General features: G+C 42.1%; 2 protein-coding genes across 2 annotated transcripts in view; both read left to right on the top strand.

Annotated features, from left to right (window-relative positions):
• The window catches only part of nrg2b (neuregulin 2b), a 48523-nt gene extending 35545 nt beyond the window's left edge, over positions 1-12978 (top strand). Inside the window, 8 exon segments of the mRNA XM_054597912.1 lie at positions 2378-2401; positions 6115-6217; positions 7376-7499; positions 8460-8587; positions 9674-9889; positions 10898-10947; positions 10950-11080; positions 12502-12978. Of these exon segments, the coding sequence (XP_054453887.1) occupies positions 2378-2401; positions 6115-6217; positions 7376-7499; positions 8460-8587; positions 9674-9889; positions 10898-10947; positions 10950-11080; positions 12502-12978 (1253 nt within the window).
• Positions 12979-19765: 6787 nt separating this feature from the next.
• si:dkey-160o24.3 (N-acetyllactosaminide beta-1,3-N-acetylglucosaminyltransferase 2) lies at positions 19766-21145 on the top strand. The gene has a single exon (XM_054598245.1). The coding sequence runs from the start codon at positions 19766-19768 to the stop codon at positions 21143-21145; it is 1380 nt and encodes a 459-aa protein (XP_054454220.1).
• The last annotated feature ends 122 nt before the right edge of the window (positions 21146-21267 follow it).

Below are 21267 nucleotides of genomic sequence, written 5' to 3'. Positions count from 1 at the left end.
TACAGTAATGAATGTGATATCCTGTTGTTTTCACTCTGAGCATCCATGGATCATCTGATAAAATCTTTCATTATGGCATGTAGCTAAATGTTGCCTGAACCGTCCTAAGGTTGACTTCTAATATGTTCAAAATGGTGACACATGTTTTGCTTCTCATCACAGAGTAATTGAATTAAAGGAGTAGTTTGACATTTTTGGGAAATGTGCTTATTTGCTTCCGGTAGTATGTTGTATAGGTATATTTTTTTAATATTACTAAACGCTTAATATAAGGCACAATCACCTCAAAAGTGACATATAGAGACTTGTTTTAGGCATTGCATCTGGAATATCTTGTTAAGTAAAAAAATATTTATTTTGAGCATTACAGGCTCATCATGACACACAACACTTCCTAATACTAGTGAGTAAAATAGTTCTACAAGATCTCTTTTCATACAGATCCAATAAAGGCCTAATTATTACATCTTATTTAAATAAGTCTGATCAAGTGAACTTTTACTTGTTCCATAGGCAGATTTGTTTATCTTAATACAAGCAAAACCACATTGTATTCAGTTTTGTTTAACTTATTAATGAAGTGGCCATTTTCCAGTGTTTAGGGCTTAGCTTAGCATGAAGACTGAAAACAGGGGGAGACAGCGAGCCTGGCTAACGGTAACAAAATCCACCAACTGGCACCTGTTTAATTTTTTTTAACACAATATATCAAGTCAATTTGTTAAATATGCAACTTGGTTTTACAGGAGCTTATGTGCTTAACAATGTTTTTGACAGGAGCAGTGACTTTGTGTATCGTTGATAGCCTGAGGTCACCTCAGGACAGAGCCAGGCTAGTTGTGTCCCCCTGCTTCCAGTCTTTATGCTAAGCTAAGCTAACAGTAGCTCTAGCTTTATATTTACTATACAACACAAGAGTGATGTTGATTTTCTTTCAGCAAAGAAAGTATATACATAGATTTCCAAAAATGTCTAGCTATTCCTTTAAATCATCGGGATGCAAATGGGGCGTGTATTGTCACTTTCCTGTGATTGCATGGGCAGTCACACTGAAACACATACCTCAGTATTGAAGTATATCAACCAGAGATCCCAGGACACATGCAAAACAAATTTGCACTGCACAGAATTTTTTATTATTCCTGTAAGTTTGGCCTTGCTAATTTCATACAAAAAAAAAGTGCACCTCCCTCCATTGACTGTGCCGTGCTGCTGTTACTGGCCCAGCAATCACAGGAGGATAAAACAGAGGGACACAAATGACCCTCTACTTCTTTTCTCCAGCGTTTACAATGTCGCGCCATGACATGTTGTCTTGCTCTGCCGTTTGTCTTGTTGTGGAAGTTTCCACACAGAATAATGTCATTTTTAAACCAAGACCAGGTTTCACATCATAAGAAATCACACTGTATGTAATGTCTGCTTATTTGGACCCTATCATCAAGCCTTGTCCACACGCTGGAATCTGTCTGTTTGCTTTTATTTTGCATTGTGACGCTCTCTCAGTCGGTTGAAGCGACACTCTTTGCTGTTTTGGATCCATGTTGTTTTTGTTGTCTGCCTGCTTTTCTATTGTGGCGTGAACATGAAGCACTGTCCAAATGTAGAGTAGTTATGGTCAGGGTGGACAGAAGATTGGCTGACTTTTTGTATGGGCATCACTCTTTACAGCCTGTAATGCATGCAAAGCCATGGAAATTGGGAATGTTGAGAAGATTTCTCTGTAAATCATATGAAAGGTTATGATAGCTGTACGCAGCAGTAGCGGGACAAAGTGCTATACAAGAGGTATGCTGTAATCAATATGAAGGCACACAATTGCCATTAGTCAAACGAGTTACAGCGCCCGCCCCCATTTGCTGTGCCAGCCTCATCGACTGTACTGTGTTTTTATGTTGGAGAGTAACTCACTGCTTTTTATCTTTTGTTTTTTTTTCTTTTGTCTTGTTCCTTTTTTTCCATTATTTTTTTCTGTCTGTTGTTTACTCCAGAAATGAGGTCTAGTAAATATAGCAGTAAGTGATGTGGCTTCCTGTCTTGCTGTCTTTGTCCGTCTGTCTCTGCATGCCTTTTCCTGCCTGTTTGCTTCTCTCTCCTTCTGCCTTTGCTTCATTTTCTCCCTTGGCTTTTTGATTTTGTTTGGTTCCGATTTGTTTTTTTCCTATCATTTCTGGGGGTCACAGAGCTGAGGCTGTCTGAGTTGTCTGTCTGTTACTGGACGGTACACACGTCAATCACTATGATTGACTGCACTAATTAACATATCCTGGTTCAGCGTATACAGGACATGAAAATAATATATTTGCTCCAAAGTGGACTTTACACCTGACCCTATCTGTCTCTTTCCTTTTACCACGACAACTTTCTGCGCTGGCAGAGCTTCTCAGAATTGAATTTATGGGTATGGAACATTATTATTCATTTTGCTGTGCTTAAAGGGTTTGCCAAGATCCTATCACAGTCACACATTATTGTGCCATCTTCTTTCTAAAACCAACAACTGGGTCTCCCTCAACCTGTCCCTCTTTTTCTCCTGCCCACTAACCTGCTTTTAAGACATATAACCTCCCCTCTCTGCATGCACCCCTTCTTTTTTTAATTTAGACATTTGAGAAAGACACAAATTAACAGGGAAGGATTTATCAATGAACGAATGTACTAGAATGTACTGGGCCCGTTACAAATCAAAGTTGTGTTTATCTGGACGCCATGTCAGAGCACAAGCTACCCTCTTTGTCCAGAAACCAGAGAATGTTTCACATCTTCGATAAATGCAAGTGTCTGGCTCGTCCTCTGGGCTTTGGCAATGTGCATATTGGCTTCAGCAGCCTGTCGAATAAAAACATGCAAGCTGCGAGTATTTTTGCAAAGCGTTGCCAAAAGCGAGCAAAAGGCCTGACCACATAGTCTATCCTTATTATTCTGCCCTTGATTGACTCGGTGTCAGAGCCGAGAGCTTGCCTGTCTTAAATCACGATTCCCGTTGGCTCCACCGTGCCAGCGAGCGTTCGTCTTCCCATTTCCCTTTGCCTCTCTGTATCAGTACCCTGTGACACACACACAATGCCGGGCCAAGGCTCTCGTGGGCTTGTCAATCCCTACAGAGGCCCTTTATTTAGAAACTAAACCCCTTCCCTCACCCCCCTTCCTTCCTCTTCAGTGGCGTGTCTAGAGCTTTTTGAGATGGGGGGGAGACAAGGAAAGGTGAGATGATGAATTAGGTAACGGGGACATTTTTTGATTCACCCCCCCCGTCTCAAGTTTATCTCAGAAATTCAATGAATCAATGAATTCAACTTTCTGATGTATTTGACCATATTTACAACTAGCTTTCTTCCATAAGAACCACAGCTAGATGAATAGACAGACAGCTAAAGATTGGTGTCACTGTGCCAAGCAGACAGTTTCAGTTTTAGTCCAAAATGAGAAGAATCATTGAAAGTGACAACAGAATGTTTATGACATTGAAAAACAATAATTGATCTTCAGGGATTTTAATTTGGCCGTAACTAACAATCCAAGGGCCTCTATAATCCAGTTTTAGTTGATAAGGGGACAAAGTCAGACCAGTATGTGGTTTCTGGGGGCTTGTTCCCCCCTGGCCCTTTCTCCTGGACACGCCCCTGCTCCTCTCACAGCCCCCATACTCTCCCCCTGTCTACATGTTTCCTCCTGCTTCCTTACCATCAAGCCTTTTCTTCTTTGATTTCCTCCCTCTTCCCCTCATGTTCTGTTCCCCTTTGTTGCTCCCTCTGTCATGGTGTCGCTGCTCTTTTCCTTCTCACACAGAGTGTTACACCGCGGCAGGCCCAGAAATCTGAATTAACCTGAAGATACCAAGATAGCGACGTATTCACACGGCATCACCACAAACCTTTTAGAATGTAATGAGTGTAATAGTATGATGTAGATCAGCGTAATGCAATCCTAATCGGAATGTTCAAAAAGGCAAGTTCTCATTATGACATAAAAGTGCCGTAATTAACTCCATTGTTCTTCAAAACTCTCAAAAGTGTAGTTTGAAGATTTGTTACTGAGCAAATAGCAAAAGGTAAAATAAAATAAAAAGTCAATGAGCTTGTGACCTCATACGTTTCACAAGGAACAGTGAATTGTCTTTATGGTAGCTTATGTTTGTTTCCAGATGAAGGTGATTGTGATTATAGGTTATATTATCTGAAGCAGAAGTAGACAAATTATTATGAAATATAAAAGAAGCACTCAATAACAATCAACAAATTACTGTAACACATTTAATTACAACTTCACCCCAACATCAGAAAAATAACTGTTATACCACCATACTATTTCCACCGTTTGTTCAAGCAAAAATTTGTTTTGGTCACAATTTTACAAGTAAAACATCGACAAAGTTAAAGGTCAAGGACAGGAAACTGAAAATAACTTAACAACCCCTGAAAACCCTTTTTTATTGACCTCCAGTGCTTTGACTTCTCATCTTGCTCGATGTAGAAGAGTACTCCAGGACCGTGTGACATCACTGTTTGGGGGAGGTTCCCGGTGCAACAAAGCGCACTCCGGACCACACCCAACCCAACACGTTCTCACTCCCAACTCGTCAATTACTGCAGCTTGGTGTGTTGATCTACGCTTTAAACTATGACGCTCTAGATACCCCTCTAGTGTCAGTTTTGGATGTACACATTATCAGTGTGTCACACCGATCATTACATGCAGAGTCTTTTCAAAATACTCTTCCGTCTTGTCAGGAAACAGCTTATATGCAACAGTCTCTTTTCAAAATAAACTTCCATCTTCTTAGGAAACAAACAGTTTCAGCCTATTATATGCATAATAGCACAAAATTCAAAATAAACTTCCATTAAAGTTCACTTAGGCTGAGGTTCACTCTCATTATACTATGTCAGTTGCTCTGACTGTCTTATAATGATGATGCAGAAGATTTAAATTGGAGTACGTTGAAAGTCCAGTGTGTCCCATCCAGACACTAAAGGATGCCTTGGTGTGACGGTACAGATGCCGAAGGGCACTGACCAAGCGCTGGTATTTTACGAGTTGAGTGTGAGACCGGGTTGACCAACTACAACTATCAGTGATGCTGTGGTCAGAGGTGAAACAGGTTGAAATTTCAACCAGAAAGGGCAGCAAGAATCTGCTTTCAGCCTGCTGTTGAGTTACTATTTTATAAAAAAAAAAAAAAAAAAAAAACAGCAAGCAAAACAAAAAATAAAACCCCCACTCACAGTGGGAGGTAACCACTTAAATTCTATTTCAAAAAGCAACTTTAAGAAACGCCACTGTTTATTGTTTTTGTTACCAAAAAGGCCTCCAGCATGACCACCAAAGGGTCACCTGACAAACCTATAGGCTTCTGTGAAACGAGGGCATTAAAAACATCATACAAGGACAGGAACATATTAAAATCACAAACAGATAATTAATACATATTGAGTATATTTTTTATATTTAAATTAATGAACTAATGTCTAAGTTACATACAAAACATGTATTGCATTTACTTTAACCTTTGTGACAGTTATAGTTATGGTGAGCTTTGTGAATACTAAACTTTTATACTCTCAGGCCAATGCGGTGTCAACACTTTGAACCAGAAATGCTTTACTTCTTTTTTCCATCTGGACGACTTGTCTCTTGATGATTTCATCCATACAGACATGCATTCAGATCCCCACCAGTGCCATCTGTAGCATAACATCCCCATTGCCATTGTTAATTCACTTGTGTAGGGACAGCAGGAAGTCTGTGTCAGGATGTAGGTTTACAGCTTTGCTTTTCATCATAATATTTATGAGCTTGTAGAATTACTCCTGTGTTGTAGTTGTAGCACTGTTTGACTGTAGTACAGTTAAAACTGAAAGGCATGTGACATTATAGAGCAAGAGTTGTTTTATATGCAGCACAGGGGATAGAATGGCAGCAGATAATAGGGAGAAAACTGTTTCTGTAGCTACCATCAATGGAGTAGCGCTCATGCTGTTCGTGTGTGTGTGTGTGTGTGTGTGTGTGCGTGCGCTCGGGTATTCTTGTCTGTCTTCTGATTGTCTATCTGCAATGAATGGATGTGTGCGAACATGTGTGTGTGTCCGTATGTGCGTGTGTTTCCGTCCACAGAGGCCGAGGAGCTCTATCAGAGGCGGGTGCTGACGATCACAGGCATCTGCGTGGCGCTGCTGGTGGTCGGCATCGTTTGTGTGGTGGCCTACTGCAAAACCAAGTATGTGTCTTTGAAGGGACACATAAATTAATCCCTATTTATGAAAGGCTCCAAACCTTCAAATATCACACTGTAGAAAAAGAAAGTAACTAACAAGACACTTTTTGTGTACTTTGAGTGATTCATATTTTTATGATGCATTATTAGATGGTTACTGATGCATCACTGTGTCAAGGTGGAGCTCAACCAGCTTGTATACAGTTAGCTAGTTAAGTCAAGTGCTCCAAAGGGTCACAAGACAAATCTGAGGGGTCAAGAGATCATAAATGGGGCAGGAAAGAAGAACAAAAATGATTTATATTATTATTTTTGTTGTTTGGTTTTTAGCTTTTTTCCAATCTTTGCTATTTCTTGTGAAAGATTAGATCATTTCATAACTTTGGACCTTCTTATATAAAGAGGGGAAATTACTTTGATGGAACTAATATTAACTCATAGAAATGTGACGAGATGCCCCAACTACACATTCTTTTTGCAAGAGGTCGTAAGGCCATAATATTGAGAACCACTGATTTATTATTTATTAAAGCATTGTGTTTTCATGTCAGTATCTCCAGCTGTCAATTAGCATTGTACTGATATATTCAAGTAAAGTACTTCAAAATTGGACTTAAGTAAAATACCTGAGTAAGTGTAGTAAGTTACTTCTACCACTGCTGTACAGTGGATAAATATCTATGGCATATTCTATTAGCAAGAGGCAAAATATTTGTTTGTTTTCTTGATAATTGATAGCTGGGTTTGTCATGTTGGCAGCATGATATTGACGGAAATTCTAATACCCAATCACATCAAGAGTATCAAGAGCCTTCACTTATTGATTAATCCCAACTGCTCTTTATGGTATATTTTCTGTTTAGTTTGGATTTTTTCTGGACCTCCATCCGGAGCATTTTACAGTAAATACAACAGAAGAATACACTTTAATTCATAGGCGTCCAATTAAGTCAGTGTGGCTGAACCTTGATGATACTGATGTATACATAAACGATCTTGTGATAATTGAGGTGCCAAGAAGTAGTGAAAGCTTAGAAGAGAGAAAGATTGAAGGGATTTTTAAAGAATTTTATAGTGAACAGCAAACTGATATCAGTAACTGGCTGTAGTTGAGCACTTTGGCCCAATCACTGATTGTTCCCTTCATCACCACCCTTCCAGGAAGCAGAGGAAGAAGATGCACAGTCACCTACATCAGAACCAGAATCAGTGTGTGGAGCAACCCAACAGCATGATGGCCAACGGACCCAAACACCCCGGGCCCGAGGAGATCCCCATGGTTGATGTGAGTTCAGTACAAGCAGTACCAACACACAGCAGAGGCAGGTACAGGTGATCCTGAGGTCAGGTTTAACTGACAGGCTGGAAGGAAAGTCACCTCCTGACGACGCTGCACTTCATGCTGAGAAGAAACCCACAACAGGTCACTCCTGACAGGGTCAAGGTTTTCTCAGAGGCAGAGCTGCTTTTAAGTCAGAAATAAATAAGTAACCACCGTTTAAAAAGTATGAAACAATATTAACTGATTTGATTGCATATAAAAATGAGGAAAAGTTACTCACTTCATGCCAAGAGCGATACGTAGTTGTATAAGGCTTTCTTACATTTCTTTAAATTATTATTCCAACAAAATTTGAGTGGATGCAGTTGTCAAAGTGAACCAGAGACAATTGTTTCATCTGCAGTTAAATAATACATTTACAATTCTCTATTAGCTGCTTATCAGGATGCATTGCAGTCACATTTTGTAATCTCCAGATTGACTTTGCTTTCTTATCAAAGTGCTGTGTCAGCTTCACCTGAGAAAACTGCACAGGAAGCCCACAGAGCCTCGGACGGTTCATGTCTCCTTAGATGGAGTCACTGGTAGACTTTATGTAGCTCTGCCACTTAGATTTAACTCCCCAAAGAAGGTTCTTTTAGTTTTCAGAAAAGTCTGTGTAAATAAAGATCTGATCGACTGACAACTGAAGGAAGAATGGTGGCACAAAGCTGGCCGACGTTAGAGAGATGGAAACAGAAACACTACCATTCGCCTGGAGACTAAATGTGCATGAGTCAGCATAATAGCAACAATGAACGAGAAGTGATGATGAGTTACAAAAGATCTGTGCAGGCAAATCTTCTCATCATTGTATATCACTTTATGTTAATGTATGCTTAACAATTTTTACTTTGTGATATGTTTGTTATTTGGAAAATGAAAACATTTGACATCATATGTGTATGTGTGTGTGTGTTGCAGTACATCCCCAAGAGTGTCCCAACAACAGACTGTGTGATCAGCCACGGAGCTGAGGGTGCAGGCAACTACGCAGGCAGCCGAATGTCTACCCACTCCCAGCACTCTACCACTGCCTCACACGCTTCCAGGTAGACCTGCCACTCTCGCACATCTAAGAGGGCCACATACACAGGCGATGAGATAGGGACTTGCATATTCCCAAATTTTTCTTTTACAGCTTTAAAGGGGAAATTTATAGATGTCCAATCAGTGTTCAAAGTAAATGTTGTCAATTGACGATGGAAGCAGATGAGATTTTTAGTTTAGCAGTGAAGATATTAAGTGAATGTACAGTAGAGTTTGCAGTCTGCATAAATAAATGCTGCTGCTTCTCAAGACCAACAGAAGTTTCCCCTGTTGTGTTTCCCGGCTGCTGAGTAGAGTGAAGGGGAGTGCATAGAGACGCGGCAATGCCTTCTGGTACATGTGGGCACTGCTAGAACGGAGCAGAGCAGGATAAATCAGCTTTCTAGGTCAATATAGCCTGCATACTGTTACTTAACAACTTTCACTGGTTGTTGGCAGTGTAGTCAAGCTTGTTTTGAAAATTATGGCAGTTTATTCCACAAGTATCACAACAGTATCAACTGAATCAAGAAGAGAAAAACTCACAGAGACTTGCACTGGATACTCACACCAGTGGCAGATCTCATTATATGAAATACAACATTTTACAGCTGAATCATGAAACGTTTCACCACTGGAGGGCAGAACATTGGCTCTACAGACTTATTGCAGGTCAAATTGATAAATTGTATCAAAGAATCCCACGATTTTACGCACACATACAGCAACACACATAGCAACATGAGCATCCCATAAGTCTACTACTGAATGCCATTCAGTTGGTCGTTTGGTTACTTTGGCTTGTTGATGCTCCACTGTCATAACCAGACACTTGTATACTGTGTCTCTATTTCATGCTAGAAAGGTAGTGTTCAATCAGACTGTGTAGAGTTGGCTGTTGATTGTCAATGGAACAGGCAGTACTAAGAGCCCTGTAATGTTGTTTTTATATCAAAATGATCACCTCATGGTGCTTTGATAGACCATGCGTGTGAACATTTATGCAGTATAGTCTCTCTACCCAGCATTCCGTCCTCCTCTGTATCCTCCTGCCTCCTCAGTGCTGCTGTAACCTTTTAAACTTGTTCTGCTAACACCCACACCTGCAGACACGAGGAGCAGACGTGGAGCATGGAGCGAACAGAGAGCATGAACTCAGACTGCCAGTCAGGTGGGCTGTCCAGCTCTGTGGGAACCAGTAAGTGCAGCAGCCCGGCATGCATGGCGAGGAGGGCCGCCCACTGGGGCTGCACGGATATGTCCGGACCGGGAATGCAGTACGGGGACTCCTACGACTCTCTAAGAGACTCGCCTCACAGTGACAGGTAGAGGAGGTGGTAATGTGTGTGTGTGTGTGTGTGTGTGTGTGTGTGTGTGTGTGTGTGTGTGTGTGTGTGTGTGTGTGTGTGTGTGTGTGTGTGTGTGGTGTGTGTGTGTGTATGTGTTGTGGTTTGTGTGGTGGTGTTGGTACTTAACACTTAACACTGTTCGTGACTGTCCAACACTTTTACTGTATTTTGTTCTTTATCACACCAGCCCCTCTTTGGCGACACCAAGTGGCAGTTATTTGTTATGAATTTTTCAAATGTCAAAGACTACATCACCCAGATACTGTACAGAATATTGTAGTGTGAATTTATAAACCAGGGCTGTGATTGTAGCAAAGGTAATGAAATAATTAAACCACTATATGTAATACATTTACCATCTAATGGTTTCCTAAATGTCCCAGAATGCCCAGTGCCTAATACACAGACTTGTCATTCTTGTATTTAGATATGTTTGTATTACCTGTGTGCATTACTATAAAACAGATTCTTGATATTAAACAAGATTATTCTGGTAACTTTTTCCCATTAAATAACCTCTGAGTGGGATTTTACCTAATTTGATGTAGTCTGTACAACATAAAACCAGTACAGTAACAATAGCTTTTGATAGGACAAATATGTAATTCAAGATAAGCTTAAATCAATGTGGTGCTATATTGGCTCTTTCTGTGGCAAATCTGTGCATTAACAACTAAACTTGATGAGGTGCAGCAGTCAAACACTCTTTGCGGAGGCACATGTTCAGTAATGTTGTAAATATTCTCTGGATGGACTGAGTGGGCGGCGAGGTGGCTCAGCAGTTAACACTGTCGTTTCATGGCAAAAAAGGTCAATGCGTGCGAGCCTGAGCCAGCTGGCTGCTGTGTTTCTGTGTCGAGTTTGTATATTTCCTGATACTGAGTGTGTGTGTGCATTAGAGAAGTGCATCCTGTCCCCCACTTTTCTATCCTTGATGGTGTGATTCAGACTCCTCAATAATCTGCTGCTGTCTTACCTGTCCAGGTACGTGTCGGCACTGACCACGCCGGCGCGTCTTTCTCCGGTAGAGTTCCACTACCCCCGTTGCCGCCCCAGGTGCCCACCTTCCAGATCACCTCGCCCAACACAAGCCACGCCCTCTCCCTGCCCCCCGCCGCAGCGGCCTACCACAGAGAGGACGACCAGCCGCTGCTACGATGCCCCGATGTGCGTAGGCAAATATAGTACACCATTGACGGTGATGATGACGATATGCCAACAGTTAACTGGCAGGGCTGTATTTTTTAATTGTCTACAAATCCATCAGTGTATCTCAAATATTTTATTATTTTTAAAGACAAATCATTTCCCAAAACAACTGGACAGTATAGTTTTTAGATAATATTAGTCTAACAGGATTAAATAGTCTGTATTCTCTCAATATTACATTTAGTGCTCTTGTGGGTATTCACAGCAACAGGACGGTGTATGCGGCACCAACTCAACGCAACAGTGTGGCTCACTGATGTGTTTGTTGTTGTTTTAACAAACACTGGAGCACTGTGGGACAGATGCATTTTATGTTAGCAATCGTAATGATGTATTTTTGTGAGCAGAGCATAAGTGGTGGCAGAATAATTATCTGAACACATTAGCCAACGCTGGCAAGCAAGTTTTTTTTGACTTGTTTTCTTTTCATAACAGCTGGTCGAAATACAAGTTTCTTGAATATGTTAAGGCACTCATTTTCAGGGTTCGCAAGTGTTATTTGAGAAAGTGAACACTAACGAACGTATAATAATAATAATAATACTTTCATTTTATATAGCGCTTTTCTAGATACCCAAAGACGCTTGAATGTGCTGACTCAGTGGCCAGACATTTACACACTTGATGGAGACACTATAGAGTATATTAGTCTTTGCATGCCTTATAATAGAAAAAGTTGCTATTCAAGCATTTGCAACAGGTGCCTATAGAGAGTCTTATAATGTTTTTAGAGATGGAGAGTAAATAGTAATAAGAACTTAGCTTTTGCTAGCTCTCGGCTGCGGTTAAGGTTACAGGAAGGCTAAACTATTAGCAACGTTTCCTCTCCGTCTCTCTTATAGTTTAGCCTTCTGCATGAACGACGAGCTCACCGTTGAGGTGTGTCGACATTGGTTAGTTGAAGGCTAAGCTTAACTATTGCAGCAATTTCTCTCCATCTCTATAACGCTTTTGCTGATATTGCAGCACACTAGAGCCTTGAATCGCAGTTGTCATCTCAAAGAGATGCAATAAAATTTCAAGTTGGAGCCGTTCTCCTTTGATTCTGGCACCGATTCTGGATGTGTAACTTCAGCCCACTACTGCGTGACTTGCGTTGGCCTCTAGGAAATAAAATGATAATTATTCTGCACTGTATATCAGGCTTTAGATAGATATACTTGTTAGCAGTATGACTTCATTTTTGGTTTTGCTTTTTTCTTGAGTTTTGTTCACAATAAGAAAAATATAGCATATAATCAAACTTAACTTTTAACCTGATGGTCCAAACCCCTGTGTTGGCATCCACCCTGCTGAAGTTCCTTTGAGAAAACCATTGACAGACATACATATTAAACATATACATTTCCATCAAATCCTCCACTCTCTTTGCGTTTTAGGATGGGAGTTTATACAGACAGCCCCGGCGTCCGCGGCGACCCTACCTGACGGAGAGCACAGGGAGTCTACCGTCCAGCCCCTACCGTCTCCCTGACGACGAGGCCTACGAGACCACGCAGGAGTACGCCTCTTCGCGGGAACCCATCCGGAGCCGGCGTCGCCCACGACGCAACCGCCTCAATGGACACATCTCCCAGCGTTCAACGGGCCTACGGGACTACAGCTCACAGAGCTTCAGCCAGTCAGAGGAGGAGGAGGAAGAGGAGGAGGAAGAGGATGCTCACGGGGAGAGCACACCTTTCCTTAGTATGCAGAACATGAACATGGACCCGCCCCTAACCGTCCCAGGCTACCGTGTGTCATCTGGTGCGGACACACGGACTCACCGCGGGCTGAGTCGGCCGGGGACACGCAGCAACGGGCAGAGCCGCGGCTCCCAGTCGCAGCGCTCCAAGGCTGACAACATGCCCCTTTAAAACTTAACCTCCCCCCAAAACCCAACCCAACCCAACCCAACCCAACCCCCCCCGACACCACCCACCCCTCCACCACACACACTCCCCCTCCTCCTACTGTACACACAACCAGTGGACTAGAGACCTGCACCTAGGAGAAATATTTTTATTTTGTATAACAGACAGATATTCTAAACAAATGAAATATTTATTTTCATTTCAGCAAAAATTGTCTACTAGCTAACAGCAAAGACTTTTTTTATAACGGGGGGGGAAATATTTATATGTAAAGTTTTTTGATTTACAGCATTATGAGAGATGAAAAAATAAGAGAATTACGTGCCAATTTTTTCACAAGTTAGATAAATAGAATAATATTGTGGTGCCTTTTGCTGTATGCTGAAGTCGGAGGTCCCATTGAGTTTTTGTAGCCTTTCTTATAAAGACTCCTCGTTTTTATAGAGACCAACCCTCTTCCTTCCTTTTGCTTTGGTTTTTTCTCTGATTTGGGATCTTCCTCTTTTTGAACTGTGATCTGATTATGTCATCATGCAATATTGATTCCTCCTGTGTAAAAGGTGTCTGTTTACATGAGTATGATCCACGCGATGCGCTCGATTCACAGGGACATTAGTCACTGACGCAACCGGAAGTGTAGGGTAGTTCTTCTCGGATGAATCACATCGGCCATTTATGTCCTCGTTCTCTGCCTGTCAGTCATTTGTTGTTGTTATTCCTGGGAAAACAAGAGTGTTAGGGAGTTGTTGAGGGGAAGTAAATCCAGATTCCTGTGTAGGTGTTCAGGGTGCTGCCATGACATTGGTGGTGGTTGCAGTGTGTGTTATTGTGTGTTTTTGTGTGTGTGTGTGTGTGTGTGTGTGTGTGTGTGTGTGTGTGTGTGTGTTTGTGTGCCTGTATGTACACCCCATAAAGCCTCATTTGGTTGGTGCCTCCGTTCACCTTGAAAAGTGTGGTCTCTTGTTTGACTGACATGCTCCTCTCACCAATCCTCTCGCTGCCAGAAGCTCCATTGCACTGTAAGAACCTCCCTCCGTGAGCAGTCATTGGCCAGGGAGCTGCCGATCCAAACCGAACCTAACCAATCCAGTTGTAATCCAGCCTGACTCTGGCCTCCCGTGGACTGCCCAGCCCGCCCGTTTCCTATGCCAGCAGCTTAGAGCCGCACTGTGTCTCAGGACTTCCCCATCACATCACGGCCAAAAGACTCAAAGCAGAGAGCGCACATCATCTCAGTCACAGTTCAGTCCGCAGGCCAGATCCACATCCACTCACTCTCCGCCCTGTCTGTCCGTCAGGTTTGTTGCGTTCACTTGTGGTCATGATTAAATGAGCGTGGGTTAAAAACTCTTGGAATCATAAGAGAGATTCAGTTGCTTTTTTATTTTTTATTGTGTGTCTGTGTGTAAGTGGGCATGTGTGTCGCTGCGTGTGGGTCACGATGATGATGATGATGATGATGATGATGATGATGATGATGATGATGATGAAAAAATGATGCGGAGACCACATCTGTTCACTATGTTGCAGGGGTGTAGCTAGGAATTCTGGGCCCCCTGAGAGGAGGATACTGCTCTGGGTTCCCCCCTTTTTCTTCTTTTACTAATATAAACCCGCTACTTTACGGGCCCTCTCCATCTCTGGGCCCCTGGAACCGCCACCACCTCTCACCCCTGTAGCGATGGCACTGCTCCGATGGGTCAAAATTGCTCGTGTGCGTGTTCACACTGCTAGAGAACGAGTTTTCCGATTCTACTTTTTCTTAAGCTCACAGCCAAACGACGGTATATGATAATACTGATTACTGCATCCTTGATTTGCATTCCTATACCTTTATTGATTGAACTTCCTTTGCTTGGTCATATTGACTGAATGATCTGTTATCTGTCTGTCTCCGTCCGCCCCCTCCACCTCACATCGCCCCTCACCTTCATGTCTTTCTCACCCCCTGTAACCGACCTACTGAAGCAACAAGCAGATGAATTTAGGCCCCCATCTCCAGACGAGTGTACTGAACAGCACACTAAGGGTAGGCTGATCGTGTCAGAAACTCTTCAGATATACAGCGGGTTTAGAGAGCCTTTCAAGCTCACTGAGGAAAATGTGTCCTTATTAGAGTTAATTTCCAACAAGTAGAGTGTTTTTGTTGTTTTCTTTTTATTCACACAGGAGATGCATGGATCACAGATATAGAAAGTATGTTAAAAATGGCAACAAACCCCTTCAGATTTAGGGGAATCATGCTAGAAATATATAAAAACATTATTTGGGTTCATGGCCCAAAGGTCCGGTTAGTTTTGTCTTACTATCACTGTAATCAATCTGGGATTTGCAACGTGGAAATACTGCAAGTGAGGGTAGTGTGCTTCTAGAGCTAGTTGAATTGTTAACACCCCCCGCCCTCTTTCTCCTCACCCTGCACTCCCCCCTTTGCCCTTTACATACACATACATTTCACACATAATACACTCCTCACACATAAGGAAGCACACACTGAGACATGCACACACAAACACACAAAGCCTCATACGACACACACACACACACAGACACACACACACACACACACACACACACACACACACACACACACACACACACACACACACACACATAAGCCCTACCATGTTTGTGTTCGTCAAGCAGTTTGCCTTTGTCTTTTTTACCTCCCAACTCCCTCTCTCTCCTCCCTTCTTCCCCCCCACTTCTCTACCTCTCCTTCCTCCCCCTCTCCTCTCTTCTCCCCTCCTCTCCTCTCCTCTCCTCTCCTCTCCTCTCCTCTCACCCCCGACCCCTCTGCATGTCCTAGTGGTACTGGTAGTTGGGTGCATGGAAAAAGCAGCAAGCAAATCGTTTTTCCACTCGGTGAAAAAAAATAAAAAACGTGTCTTCATTTTAACATTCAGCAATAAATCCCCTTCTTTTCATGTCCATCATTCTTGGAATATGCTAGATGATTTTTTGCAAGTTTTATCAAAAACATACTACTTGTAAAAGAAGAAAAATCCAAAACCACCCCTTCATATGGAAAATAAAACTTTATTCCTACCATTTTGAAACAGTCCTGTCATCTTTGTCACAAAAAAAAGAACAACAGTTGTTTTTGGTTTGCAGATGTTCTATAATCTGTTGTTTCTTCTTTATTTATATAAAGAAGTAGTAACAAAGTCAAGAAGCGAGTGCACCAAATGTACAGTAAGAATGGAGTAGAACGGATATGACCAGTAGATGGCAGCATTCACCTTGTCCTCATGTGCCATGCACTGAGTAATGGTGCCTTCTGCATGTAAGTAGAAAAAAACCCGGTAATGTTGTACATAAATGATTTGCAATATGTCATGCTACTCCAGAATGTTTTGAGAAAACATGCATTTGGATTTTACAAAATGTCAAATAACAGCTTTTGTAGCGTATGAAGACTTTCAATTTAATTTAAATAGGTTTTATTCACAGCAAACATTTCAACATATATGACAAACCAGAAAAACCACCGGTCGGATAGATAATAATACTTCATTTTAGACGTATTCTTTTTAGTTTTGCCACATCCAGGGTCCTGTTACTGTGTATGCCAACTCTCTCTAATGTCTTTATGGCTCACTTCAATATAACAGAGTCATCGTTAATCAGCGATATTAGCAACATCTATACCTTTTATCATTTTGAACTCAGAATAATGGGGTACAGTGTAAAAATGTACTGTATGAGCTATTTATAAGATAATAGTATTTATTTATTTTATGCATAACTAATATTGTTTAATTATTCTAGATGTTTGCTTATTTAGGTTACATTGTTTGATATATTAAGGTAGCTTTTCTATTGATGGTCATTGGTTTAGTTTAATAATATTTCTGTTGTTGTTTAGTATACTTAGTTTTGGGATTGGTCATTTGTTTTGAATTGGGAAACACTGTGGGCACCCGCGGTTATATATAGGAGTAGGCAGGTATAGGACCAGCATGCACCGGGGTGGGCCTATGTTTTTTTACCAGCGCAGGAGAGTCAGCGACAGGATTACCTTTTGTTCTTTTGTTTGACCAAAGAAATCATCAGCAAAACAGAATTCTGTACGGACAAAACCCTCTTTCGCCTGCGTAAACCACAAACCCATGGTGCGTCAGTGGCCCTTTGATTTAAGTGTGTTTTAGGATTTTTCGGACAATTGGCCACTACATGTACCATCAACAAGTTTTTTAAACAATTAGAATTTTGGTATAAAAAAAGATTTGGGGAGAAACTGGTTACTTAAACCCATTGTCGCGTGATTAAACTGACCAAATTAAAACTAAAATGATCGGCCCGGATACACGTTCAATGTCACACCTCTTCTTTAACTGCTGGCTGCTAATGTCACATGGCTGCTGGATATACGAACATAACGTCACATGGTCGCTGAATAAAACGTTACTATTGAACTCTTCTTCACCTCCATTTAGTCAACAGTGTATTTGTATTTCACCTGGGTGACCGTGAGCAAAGCCGGTGTTGTTGTTTGTATGACCTGATACTGACATATATCACTAATGACGCTACTGCCAGCAAAATACCTCCGCTAATAGAATCCATGCTCTACTTTCTTACCGCAGTGGTTGTGTCAAATCCAGCGTCACCTTGGCGTGCTGGATGCTGACACCACTGAGAGTTCTGCAGAGGCTCAAAATGTCCCTACTCTGCGTTGTCTGTACTATTATACAACATACAAACTGGGCAGGGTTGTTAAACTGGGCGGATAACAGGTGAACCAGTGTGCAGAATGCTATTACTAACATGTCAGACCAGTAACTTTGCGCCATCTCTTAACATCATAGCAGACCCTCTGCACCCTCCAAGGCCCAAATGTTGGGGGGTAGGATGTGGAGTAAAGGAGGCATCACATCCTTTGTCCCAGCATTCAGCTGCAGAACAAGCCTTGGACTCATTGTCTGAACCCTGCAATTTTTTTGAACATGCACCTGATGTTGTTTATCAATTTCCCAAATACTGCTTTTTTTAAAATAATGTTTTGATGATGCTCATGCTTTGTATTATTATTATTTATAGTTGGCGTTGTCTTGCTTTTCTTTTACGCCCGTTGTGCAAAGCAAATTCTCCCTAGGTCCCATAAATGTTTCATTCAAATGTTTTCCACTGATGTTTCTGACCGGTGAGTAACCATGACCCGGGTGTGTTTTCAGGGGAGAACTTGGTGATGGGGGGAGGGGAAGAAAGGCTTCACTTTTCAGCCTTTCTCCGACTGTGAAGAAGAAGCCTGAAGAAGAAAACTTTGTTTCGGAGGAAAACCTATTAACTATAATGGATAGTAAACAGTTAGTATTGCGCAGTAAGTCCTGCGTTCACAATTTGACTTCAAGTGAAGAGTGACAGAGAGGCATTATCAGCTAAATATATTTAACTTCCTTTTACGGTGGAACTTTCAATTATAACTTATGCTGGATAGTGTAATAAATGATAACGTGGCTCTGCAAATGTAACCAGTAACATTTCTCTGTCAAGGTGTTGATTGTATGAGAGGTTCTATTGGTTTGTGTCCAGAGAACAACAACCAAGACTGTCAACCAGGACACCGGTGTTCGACACCTTGTTGTTGCCTCAACCTAAGAGTTGGATTTGCTGCCTAAAAAAACCGCAATTCATGTCCCTGAACACCAAACCAGTACATTTTATTTTATGACTATTTCACGAATTGCCGTGAGACTGTGTTTTTCAACGTGTGCTTTGGGTGCTTCCCATCAGTGGAACCCATTGTGGGGTTCATTGTTACCAGAAGTGTTGCAACACAAAATTTGCCCGATTGCAGACGCAACCCAAAGGCATTTGAAGCACCTGAGTGTCCTCCTCACATGTCAAGTTTTATCTGATGGGCCCATGGTATTGAGGGGGAGGGGTGATGAAGGGAGTTTGTATAGTAGGGTTAAGTGCTCCAAGACCTGTTTTTCGGCACAGACCTGTTGTTTTTACAGGTTTTACTCAGCTAGTGGACGGATATATAGGTTGACATTATGAAGCAATACCTGTTGGAAGAGTCTGCTTTGCTAGATTTCTCCCTCTTACAGATTGTTGTGTCTGCAGTTTTTAGGTAGCGGCTTCCACCCTCATGGCAACATCAGTGGAGGAAGAACATGTCAGTCCCTTTTTGATCTTTCTTTATCAGTGGGTCTGTCTGGCTGTGTTTTCTTAAAAATAAATGAAAAAAAAAGTTCACGGAAACAGAGAAAGGACCCTGACTCACCGCTTCTGGATTCCATCTCGTTGGAGAGGCAATATTTTGTTTATTTTTCTTCCCTGAAATGCGCCAAATAATGGGGCCATCGGATTACTAGCATGGACAACCAGCTGTGCTTATCAAAACAAACAAGTATTTAATGAATTTGGGAGAATTCACTCAAAACAGGTAAGCAAAAAAAGCTGATTTCAGCACCCTAAAAGAAGATGATCTCATCTTGCCAGATTACTTAGTGTGTATAAACTGTAGACTAATTTATCGGTTATAAAATCCATCTGCTGAGGAAGACCATGTGATACAATCGAAAAGAACTCCAGAACAGCAACTAAATGGAACTTTTGGTGCAGTTGTTTTGTCAACTCTGCAATATAGCCTTGTACTCTCTCATTGTTTTCTGTTTCCCCCTCTCTTTTCTCTTACTTTTCTCCCATGACTTTGTTTTACTCTCTGTCTATGCATACACTAACTCATGGCACATTTATTGTATTTTGATACTCAAGATCATCTCTTTTTACCCAGATTTAAGATGTGTTCAAACTAACATACTGGTGTCTTTTCAGCCGAATGGCATGCTGCTTCTGTCGCTGGCGCGCAGTGTTAATCTGTGTGTGCACGCCCTTCATCTCCTTGGTCCTGCTGTTTGCCTACGCTACTGTCATGTTGTGTATGACCATGAATAACACAGAATCAACATGGAACCCCACCTATGGCCCTGAACCTGTTCACTTTGTGGCCCCGGGAACTTTAAGTATCAAGGACTACGCCCCACTCCCTAAAACTTTCTGGGAGCTCCTTCAGCACGGGGACACCATTTGGAACCGTCTCCAGCTGACCATCGACCGCCATTTTAACCCCATCCTACGCCCCAACAACATCAAGAGGGGATCTGAAAACGGTACCTTTTATGAGTCCCTACTGCAGCAAGCTATTTCTGAAGTTACTAACTTGGAAATTATGAGGGAAAACTTTGATCAGCTACCACAGCAGATACAAGACTTTGTGAGTCACATGCATAGGAGAAACTACCCAACCCTCATCCAGCCAGACAGAGAATGTGGAGCTGGGGCAAAGGATGAGAGGGAGGCCCCTCTCCTTCTCCTGGCCATCAAGTCCATAGAGCAGAATTTTGAGAAACGGCAGGTCATTCGAAAGACCTGGGGCCAGACGGGATGGGTAGAAAGACAGAGGCAGAACGTTAAAGGAGGAGGAGAAGGTGGAGGAAACGTCCGCAGGGTGTTCCTGCTCGCGAAAGGAAGAAATGAAAATGTGGGTGTGAATTTATCTGAGTCACTGCAGATGGAGAGCGAACGTTATGGAGATATTCTGCAGTGGGACTTCATGGACACATTTTTCAATCTCACCTTGAAAGATGTGCTCTTCTGGAGCTGGTTCTCCCACTCGTGCAACCGGACTCTCTTCGTCTTCAAGGGGGACGACGACGTCTTTGTCAACACCCCGAGGCTAATGACGTACCTCCGGGACCAGCTAAAGAAGCCACAAGCAAACGAGACCATGAAAGACTTCATGATTGGGGATGTCTTAGTCGGCGCACCCAACCGGGACATCAAATCCAAGTACTTTGTCCCAGAGAGCTTCTACAAGGGCCTCTATCCTATGTATGTGGGCGGTGGAGGGGTGGTGTACTCAAGCGTGTTGACTAAACGCCTATACCACATGTCTAAAAGGGTTCATATGTTCCCAATCGACGATGTTTATGTGGGGATGTGCATGATTCGGCTAAACATTCCACTGATCCACCACCCTGCCTTCCTAACGTTAGACTTTCCTAACAAGGAAGAGGAGCAGCTGTGTTCCTATCACACAATCCTATTGGTCCACAAACGAAGCCCCACCCAGGTAGTTAAACTGTGGGCCGACATGAAAATGACACAGGAACAGTGTTGGGATGTGCCCCTGAGAGGGGAAGTCAAGAAGAAAATCTAACCAAAACTGTAAGACCATCCATAGTGTCTCTAACGAACATTTTGCCGCTACAGTCTTTAGTGAGCTGCTGTCGGTGATGAGGAGGTGACACTGTATTAATATACACAGTATAGACTGAGCCA

The sequence above is a fragment of the Anoplopoma fimbria genome, chromosome 4 (assembly GCF_027596085.1).
Source record: "Anoplopoma fimbria isolate UVic2021 breed Golden Eagle Sablefish chromosome 4, Afim_UVic_2022, whole genome shotgun sequence".
NCBI classification, from domain to species: Eukaryota; Metazoa; Chordata; class Actinopteri; order Perciformes; family Anoplopomatidae; genus Anoplopoma; species Anoplopoma fimbria.
Note: the sequence above shows the minus strand (reverse complement) of the source record. Positions and strands in the feature narration are given on the sequence as shown.